Source organism: Echinops telfairi, unplaced genomic scaffold (genome assembly GCF_000313985.2).
Source record: "Echinops telfairi isolate 266 unplaced genomic scaffold, ASM31398v2 ScPeMD7_7458;HRSCAF=8496, whole genome shotgun sequence".
NCBI classification, from domain to species: domain Eukaryota; kingdom Metazoa; phylum Chordata; class Mammalia; order Afrosoricida; family Tenrecidae; genus Echinops; species Echinops telfairi.
Window position 1 is genome coordinate 39,482,457 of NW_022111358.1, and position 10,113 is coordinate 39,492,569.

Genomic DNA, 10,113 nt, shown 5'->3' on the forward strand with positions numbered 1-10,113 from the left:
CCTGGATTCCCTGTGTTTCCAGTTCCTATCTGTACCAGTGTACCTCCTCTGGTCTAGCCAGACTTGCATGGTAGAATTGGGATCATGTTGGGGGGAGGGGAGGGGGGAGGAAGCATTTAGGAACTAGAGGAAAGTAGTGTTTCATCATTGCTCCATCGCACCTTGACTTGCTCGTCTCCTTCCCGCGACCCTTCTGTAAGGGGATGTCCAGTGGCTTACAAATGGGCTTTGGGTCTCCACTCCGCACTCCCCCCCACTCATTCACGATGCTATCAGCCCTCCTCTTATTTTTTGCTGGTTTTATCACGTACTTCTAACCTTACCTTAGCTCCAGGATGATCATTTTCATGAATCCATCTCTGACCACAGGATTTAAAATTGTAATGTATCCCCAAACCTAACAGCCCTTTTTAGTATACTCTACTATAAATGTTATTACATTTTTATATTGTTTCCCTTCTTTCATGCCTTTGGTGGTTGCTGGCTAACAGATCACACGGAACAGTGCCTAGCCGGTAGCAGGCTTCAGTTAAGATTTGTCCATTTATGAGGACGTAGGAATTAAACAGATGCAAAGCCACCCGGTACTTACAAGGACAAAAGAACTCTCTTGCTGTGCCGTAACTTTAAGAGACGAAGCTTGGCCACAGCACAGACCTGCCTTCTCCAGAGCGTTCCACCACTGATGGCTTTTCGCATTTCAGGAAACGAACACGGACCCTGCTGTATTTCAGATGCATTTTCAGGATCTCTTGCCACATCGATTGCTTCTTGTTTCCAAATGCCGAAGTCTGTAATCACATTATCATAAGCTAAGTTACTCGTACTCTCTCTTTAGAAATATTACAAACAATATTAGAATATTTGTGACAATACTTCTGACAACTTAACATATGGATCCCTATGAATTTTGTATTTGAAACCTTTCCTTTGAAGAGCCTAATGGATGCGATCCCATGAGTAAATTAAATCGTGAGGAATGTTTAGGGTTCTTGGGAAGCCCTTATACATTCCGATCCACAGCAGCAGGCCTTCACTAGGGGCTTTTTTTTTTTGCTTTTTTTTTTTTGGGGGGGGGGCAGAGTAAGCTTATGTGAAGCAGAAGGATAGATTGGTGGCACAGTTTGTGGCACGTCTCCTCTGTTGTCTGGAATCTTGTTCACATGAGTAGTTTACCACTATACCTGACATCCGAGTGACTAGATTGAGACTTGGCTGTGTTAGGTAGTGGAAAGTCCATAAAAACTCTCCTGTTCAAATCCCATATATACCACTCATTATATGGGTTTAGCTCAGCGGGTTCTCAACCTGTGGGTCATGACCCCTTTGGGGGTCAAACGACCCTTCCACAGGGGTCGCCTGATTCATAACAGTAGCAAAATGACAGTGATGAAGTAGCAACGGAAATAATGTTATGGTTGGAGGGGGAGGGTCACCACAGCATGAGGAACTGTATTAAGGAGTCGCAACGTTAGGAAGGTTGAGAACCACTGCTTTAGCTCATCATTCAACTTCTACGCTCACCTCATCAGGAAGTTATTATGGAAGTGGAGAACAACATGATCTAATAATTGAGCACTGTGGTTGGCACATTGTAGACACCTGAATCTTCTCTTTCCAGAGTCAACCCGATAAGGAGGAGATCTGACTGTATTACCTGCTATTAATACATCAATAAGAATTTGAGCATTAGCTAAGAGCAAGCACATTTTACTAAGAAATAGCGTGGAAGAGACAAGCCCAGAATTCATGACACTAGCAGACAGCTCACAGAGTCGTGGATGATAAAGGAAGGAGAGGTCATTACAAGGAGATGTGACCAGCTCTGCATTGGAAGTAGATATATGTCACAAGGTACGTTGCCTAGCACCAAGTCTGATTGTGTTAAACAGAAAGTAATTATGAGACCTTAAAAAGTAGACAACTATTTTGCATCAAATACCTGTCCTAGGCAGAACCCCACATAAAAAAATGTATATATGTGAAATCGTACATGGTCACTTTTTTTCTTGTTAACTTTTATGTAAGACACAAGGTTTTATACCTGGTTCATCAATTGTTGATATTCCTTCTAGATTTAAGAATACTTCATTCAGAGTTGTCATGGAAACACCATAACTCGTTATGCCCTGGCCAGAACACTTATCAAGGTCATTGTAAAGGTCTAAAAAAAACAGAAAACAAATCGATGTAATGAAAATTACTGAGTACTGTTCTAAACATGCTACTTTATAAAGATGACTCAGCATAAATAAATCTAAAATAGTTTCGTAATATGGCTGCCACCATAATCCAAGGAAATGTTTTCCATAAGATGTTCTCTTGGTGGAATACTATGCATCCCTGAAAAACAATGATGAGACTGTTAAACACCTCATAACGTGGACAAATTTAGATAACATCATGCTTAGCAAAATTAGTCAATCTCATGAAGAAAAATACTGTATAAGACCAATATGATTATTTTTTTAACCATCAGGACAAATGTTTCTACACCAAAGGAGGCAGCTTTTGAAGGTTAGGGGGAAGCTGGGGAGAGGGAACGGAACAGGAGCGTGGGGGAGAGAAAGTAAATAAATTAAAAAAAAAGAAATGCTCTCTTGGATTGAATCGTTTATTATTATTTTTATCTCTATTTTGTCTATTAAGTTATAGATTTTCTTGAACTATTATGGCTCTGTGTGCATTTGTGCAATTTTCTCTTATGTAGCTATTTGAATACTCATTAGGCATGGATGAATTCTATCTCCTTCCCCATTTTTCTCTCCTTTTATGAGAATATTACTTTAAAATAAAAACGTAACCAAAAAAATCTAGAAGTGTTTACATGCATTTTAACATATAAGGTCTTATTTACTATACGTTAAAACTCTGTGATTCTGGGGGTGGGGCTGTGGAAAGAGATTTCGAAGTTTCATTTGACACAGACAAATTAGCTAAATCAGCTTTTCATGATGAACTCCATTCCTGGGCAGTTTCCTGGGTCCAACATTAAAGCCACATGTCTGGTAATATGATTTATCATATTGGAAAGAAAAGCAGGGTCCTTATAATTAAATACTTTCATTTATAGGGGCTTTAAAATCCAACTCATGAAAACACAGACAACACAATCAGTGTACATCTGGATTCTCAGAAGTACTGTAGGTGGCAGAGTACCAGGCCCTCAGTGAGCATCTGTGGACACAGTGACGGACCCTCAGGGCTGGGCTGAGAAACACTGAGCCTGGACTCTCATCAAGGTCAATGTCATAGTCATGGGCCCTCGGCAGTGTTCTGTGCGGTCAGGCTCATAGGCCCTCAGCAAGGTGTGTGTGATATAATTCTATATCGTCAGGGCTGCCCTGTGTGATGTACTCAGAGACCCTTGAAGTGTGAGAGCCTGGTCAAGGACTCAGTGGCCTGTGAGAGAACAAGCATCGGCCCTCGGTTGTGTGCTGTGTGACACAAACACGGGCCCTCATGAGTATTTTATAAGAGCATGATCAGAGGCCCTCAGTGATGTTCTATGTGAGGTCAGTCATGGCACCTTAGTGGCCTCTCCATCGCCATAACCATGGACTCCGTCCGAGTTGCGCTCTGAAGGACCACACAGTCAATTACCTGGAAACTTGTCTGTGTTTCCCAGGGGCAAAGTATACACAAGTTTCTCTTCACTCTCGGCTCTCAACTTGGCTTCTGGGATGTGTTGTTTGACGAGGGAAGTGATTCTCTGTGGGTCACACGTTTCATTCCTGTGTAAACTGTCAGAAGAGGACATGTCTTTTGGATTTGTCAGCACCAACTCACATGACAAAGATAGTTTTTTGAGTAAATGGTTTGTATTCGTTGTAGTCGTATTGGGTTTAACCTCAGTCATCAGTTCTTATAGAGTTCCATCCAAATGCCAACTGGGCCTTTATCTCTTTTCTCTTTTAGTGGGGGAAATAGACACATTCCATGCCAACAACCCAAACCACAGTGAATGTGCTCTGTGTGTGAGTGGGAAATCCCATGCACAACTAAATGAAACATTGCCTAATCCTGTGTCATCCCATGATAATTAATTATATTGTGTGGGTTACTGATTACAGATTACATCCTATCCTGTCTTAAGCTATAGAATGCTCATTGGCTGCCTTTTGGAAGTAGGGCACTTATCCCTTCCTTCCCGGCTGGAAACGCTGCTGAAAACTTGCCAGCATCTTAGCCACACACCATCCACTAGCAACCTGGCTCTACAGGAGCAGGGAATTGAACTCTTATCCTCTCTCGCATGGAAAGTGAGAATTTTACAGGGAGCTATAGATGATTCACATATGTCCTACATGGACACATATCACATACACACATCACTCACTAAAACAAACCCATTGCCATTCTGGATAGTGGCAACCATATATTTATAGGACGGAACTGCTCCACAAGGTTTTCTTTCTTTCTTTAATCATTTTATTGGGGGCTCTTACAGCTCTTATCACAATCCATCCATCCATCCATCCATCCATCCATCCATCCATCCATCCATCCATCCATCCATTGTGTTAAGTGCATTTGTACATATGTTGCCATCATCATTTTCAAAATATTTTGTTTCTATTTGAGACCTTGGTATCAGCTCATTCCCTAACCCCCACCTCCCTTCCCTCATGAACCCTTGATAATTTACAAAATTATAATTTTTTTTCTCATGTCTTATACCAACCGCTGTCTCCCTTCACCCACTTTTTTGTTGTTCATCCCCCTGGGAGGGGGTTATATTTGATCATTGTGATCAGTTCCTCCTAGCTCCTCCCACCTTCCCCTTCCCCTCCTTGTATCACTAGCCACTCTCATTATTGGTCCTGAGGGGTTTATCTGTCCTGGATTCCCTGTGTTGCAAGCTCTTATCTGTACCCGTGTACATGCTCTGATCTCACCGGATTTGTAAGGTAGAATTGGGGTCATAATAGTGGTGGGGAGGAAGCATTAAAGAACTAGAGGAAAGGTGTATGCTTCATCGGTATTATACTGCACCCTGACTCGCTATCCCTTCCGTGTGACCCTTCTGTGAGGGGATGTCTAATTGTCCACAGATGGGCTTTGGGCTTCCACTCTGCCCTCCCCCTCATTCACATCGATATGATTTTTTGTTCTGGGTCTTCCACGGGGTTTTCTGAGCTGCAATCTTTATGGAAGTAGATCACCAGGTCTTTCTTCCAGTGTGTCTTGACGGGTTTGAACCACCAAAGTTTAGATTAGTCGTTGACTGCCAACTGTTTGCGCCACCCAGGGAGAGAGAAAGAGCTTGAGCTAGATTTAAAATGTTTGAAAGATTGATCTTCCGGCTGATGGAAAAATGAATATGCTTATTGATCAACAGTTGATCTCTGTGTAGTACCATGGCCACTCTGAACCACAGCCTTTTACAGCTGCAGATCTTCTTTGCTGGCAAGAAGTGCTTCCCTGAACATTAGACATGACTCCAACATCCTATCAAGTGGACCCAGGAGGCAACTTTTAGACTTTTAGGGCCATTAGATAATTTTTTGTTTGGAGCTTTTTAAAAACATAAAAATCCATTCCCCCACTTACATATCAAACCCCAAATTATTATGTTGAAAAAATACAATTTTTAGAAACTCACATGCTTCAAACCAAGAGACATTTGTCAAGAAGAACTATTAATGAGGGGAATATTTTGCATTGTTTATTACAAATCAGCTTCTACCAATAATTAACTTTTTAAACTATTGCTAAAGGATTCAGTCATATATTGCCTCTGTTAATAATTCAGGAAGGCTGCTGGCATAGTGGGGTCTGGATTGAGCTGCTGACTGCCAAGTTCAGACCCAGCTGCTCATTCTGATAAAGATGAGTTGAATTCAACGCGACGGCAGTAGATTTGGTTTTGATGGTTAGGGTCAACTCACTCAGATTAAGAATAACTTCTCAGAATCCATGAAGGGGACCGACCTTAAATGATATCCAATGCCCCATTTTTGCTTCAGAAACAATGACGATCCTGCACATTTCAACTGCCCATTAGACAGAAACGCTTTCCTGTCTGAGAATTAAGAAAGGAAGAATCAATTATGTGCAGTCATTCTTTAGAGAGGCATGTTCTCTACTTTGGCTACCAAAACACTGAATGGACTTTTCCATTGAAACGTAACCCTGATGTCATTGAGCCTCACTTGTCATACGAATGCTTCTCTTGAAGCAGGATGCCGAGGTCCACAGCCTCCTCCATAGCCAACCCGATGCCACAACACTGATGACCTTGTCCCATGACCACAGACTTTTAGGTAAAGTGTCAGTGCTCTCCCTTCATGGCCTCTGGACCATATGCCTTGTTTGGGGCAGCAGCATGTTTGGCAACACTAAGCAAGCAATGGGTTGAAGCGGGTTTATGCCTTGGGGATGGTTTTCTTTGTCTCAGCGAGTGCCATGAAAACATGCCTGGGTTTTGGGCCAGGTGGAGGCTGAAATACATGTCGAGCAGGACCGTCATTTAAGCTAGGACAGTGATGGATGACACAGTGGCTGCAAAGATGGGCTCAGGCATAGGAACAATTGTGAGGATAACCCAGGACCAGGTAGTGTTTTATTCTGTTTTGCATAAAGTAGCAATGGCATTGAACTACACCTAATGACAGCAATAGAGGCCAGTGCTCAGGTAAGTTCTAGAAGCATGAGTGAACCCTATCAAGATCCCCAAATCCCCACCCTAAGTTGTCAATCCTTTGCCTCTGTGGACTAAATAAATGCTTATGGATTTTCGGTACTGGTTTTTGGCTGGTTGGTTACTAAGCATTTCGGAGGTGTCCGTTAACTGATACAATAGGTAGTGTTTATTTCAACTCATAAATCAAGGGGATACTATTACACTTCACACCACACAGGAATCCCCTGAATCTCTTTGCAGCTTCCTTTGCATTTTGTTGGTTTACTTCTGTCTTTTGACTCTTCCTTCACACAGTCATTCACCCTAACCTTGCCCCACGCTGCACGGTTTCCTACAAATTTGGTGCTAGCTCCAATTCTCCATTCTTGCATCTCCACACACATCTCACTCAATGAACAAAGATCCTTCTAAGAAGGCCATCAAGGTGTACGAAAGGGACTTTTTCCACCCAGAAGGCTGTTTTCCCCCAAGGGAGAGACAACTATATCTGAAAACCGATGAGTTTTTCAAGGGCCAAAACATATACTAACAATTAATGTAGGCAGTGAAGAAAATTACAGGCAAGAAGAGCTAGTTTTTACTATTTTCTCCTTTCTTTTCAAGACGTTTTGCGCTGTTTTATCTATTTTTATGGTCGTTGGGTTGTTTGTTTTGCTTTCGGGGGGGACGTGTATTCCTGTATATGAAATCCAGAATAGGCAATGCTATCGAAACAGTAACTGGATTAATGGCTTCTTTGGGGTATGACAGTGAAGGTGGGAGAAATGAGGAGCTAATCACAACGAGTCCAAGAAAGAAGAAAATGTTCTAAAGTTGATGATTTTTATCATAGTTGAGCTACTGAATTGAATGATATCGACAAATTGCATGTCGATAAAACTATTAAAAGAGAAGAAGAAGAAGAAGAAGAAGAGCTATGAAATACAAGTCCAAGAACTCACTAGGAACTCAGAATTTCTCCGGCGAGGAGGTCCATCTTGAGGACACACCCAATTGAGAGGCATATAAATTCTCCTCTATGGGTAACAGGCTCGATTTCTCTCACACTAAACCTTTGTCTAACACATTCAAAGGAAGGAATTGACAATCACCGGCCAGGATGTCGGCCTCATCCATGAACTGGGTACTGAAGAGGATCACGCGGTCTGCTTTTCGCTCCTTCACCAGGGTCCACACTCGGTGCCTTGAAAGGGGATCCAAGCCAGCAGTTGGTTCATCTAATAGCAAAACCTACCAAGGAGGAAATGCATGAGTGCACTGTCTACTTCATAACATAGCCAAGAGACCACGATGATTTCGAAATACCCCCCCCCCCCCATGGATCCCATATGAAGTGGCTTGATACTTCATCGTAAGCGGTCTCTTGCATTTACTCATTAAAGAAGAACTTCAGCAATGATCATTGTTTCATATCCTTCCATTCAAATTAAGCTTAATGAAATATGTTCTCTCACCTGCGGGTCTCCTAACAGGGTTATCCCAAATGTCAGCTTTCTCTTCTGTCCACCACTTAATTCTTTAGCAAAGACATTTTGAATGTTTTGAATGTCCAATTCCATTATAATTCTCTTTACCTATCCAAGAAGACATACTAAATTAAAAAGACAAAACTCACTAATAAATCAGCTGAAATTTATTCTAAAACTCCATTTTATTTACAAAGAATAAAGCAATAGTTGAGCAAGAATAGTCAGCAGTAAGTGAAGTGAATCATTTCTGAAGTCGATTCAAATCTGCACATCTACCTCTTGTTCCACTTCCTTTGGCTGAATTCCTTTTATTTTGGCAAATAGCCTGAGGTTTTCTCTCACAGTGAGAAAGTCAAATTGGATATTGAATTGTGGACAAAATCCAAGGTTCTTTCTGATGTCTTCCATATTGGCACTTTGGGAGAGCTTGGTGTTATAAATAGTGGCCGATCCTATAAACATAAATGTGAGAGAATGTGACAACTGGATGAGAGAGGACTGACCTATTAATGCTGACGTCCTCGTTTCCCAAACAGGTGTCCTGACAGAGTGGAAGCCACGTCACATTTTCTAATGGTGACTTCTTAGCCTAATGACTTTCTAATGAAGACATTGAACTATCTGAATTTTAACATGAACATCCAGGTCCACAATACTGTGTGAATTACAAAACACGTAGAATCAAGATACGACCATTGTCATGAGGTTATGTACATGTAAAGTAAATATTTCCTCTTTTAGAGGGACCACCTGTGTAACTGTCTGCTTTAGAATACCATCAGTCTTTTGAATAATCAAATTGAGGGACTTGAACTGACCACCTACTCTACTCCCATGAAGAATCACAGTCTCAGAAGCGGAGAGGGCAGTTCTCCCGGACATAGAGGGCCGAGGACTTGGAATTGACTCAATGGCAGGCAGTTATTTGCTCTTGTTTTTCTATCAGCTAACCTGCTTTGTAAAATTACTTTCTCACCTTCTGTAGAAACAGACAAGCCGCTCAGAATGTTCAGCAGCGTTGATTTACCCGCTCCACTGTGCCCCAGAATTGCAGTGACCTGCCCTTCATATATGTCAAAACATATACCTGTTGTAGAATAAAATATGCCATTAGACGTTGAACCATATCCAACATAGAATGGGGGTCATTTCAAAATGGAATAGCCAATTGTATCTTGACATGCCATCTGATTCAAATTTTACTTTGTACTTTATTAAATAATTTATTTAACTGTGTATATATTTAAAACCCCCATCCATTTCTCTAGATAAATCTTAAGGGATTCTCTGAAGACAGAAAAGCTGGGAAATTAGATTCCCAGAGAACCGAAAGGAAGGCTAATCATAACCCACAAGAAATGATCAAATGGTCTATGAAAATAAAAGCAATTGCAGTGATACTTCAAGTTCAGTTAAACAAATAGAGGTGGAAATTATAAACCAATATGCATAGTGAAGTTACATTAACACACACCGAGCACTCTCTCTCAATATAAAAATATACTTTAAGACTTTTCCCCTTTATATTTATTCTCTATTGTTCAACTAATTATTTTTATTTTCTAATAACACACTTTTTTCCTGATATAAAAACTTCATCAGAAGAATGCTTTTCTCTTTACCTCGCAATGCTTGTATTTTTCCAGGCTTCCCATTATATTCCTTTTTAACATTTCTTATTCTGGAAAGAAGATTAAGCAACTTTGAGAAAATTTTATTTTCTAAAGACATAGGTTATGTTAACTATCACAGTTTAGGATGAAACTCAGATTTTGTAATTTAAGGTATCATCCACTCCATGAAACATATAACTTTCCTCTAGTTCTTAAATGCTTCCTTCCCCCACTATCATGATCCCAAATCTACCTTACAAATCCGGCTAGACCAGAGGATGTGCGCTGGTACAGATAGGAACTGGAAACACAGGGAATCCAGGACAGATAAACCCTTCAGGACCAGTGGTATGAGTGGTGATACCGGGAGGGTAGAGGAAAGGTG

General features: G+C 41.1%; 1 protein-coding gene across 2 annotated transcripts in view; it reads right to left on the reverse strand.

Moving 5' to 3' along the window:
* Positions 1-9,863, reverse strand: part of LOC101647336 (ATP-binding cassette sub-family A member 10) — a 31,692-nt gene extending 21,829 nt beyond the window's left edge. For both annotated transcript variants that reach the window (XR_006680934.1, XM_030888124.2), the window contains exons 1-9: positions 9,738-9,863; positions 9,092-9,202; positions 8,392-8,567; positions 8,101-8,220; positions 7,738-7,876; positions 5,935-6,025; positions 3,604-3,743; positions 2,045-2,164; positions 593-791 (exon numbers count right to left, since the gene is read on the reverse strand). Coding sequence is in view for 1 of the 2 variants with exons in the window: in XM_030888124.2 (XP_030743984.2) it covers positions 593-791; positions 2,045-2,164; positions 3,604-3,743; positions 5,935-6,025; positions 7,738-7,876; positions 8,101-8,220; positions 8,392-8,567; positions 9,092-9,202; positions 9,738-9,846 (1,205 nt within the window). In the remaining variant the exon portion in view is untranslated. The remainder of the gene's footprint in view (positions 1-592; positions 792-2,044; positions 2,165-3,603; positions 3,744-5,934; positions 6,026-7,737; positions 7,877-8,100; positions 8,221-8,391; positions 8,568-9,091; positions 9,203-9,737) is intronic.
* Between the last annotated feature and the right edge of the window lie 250 nt (positions 9,864-10,113).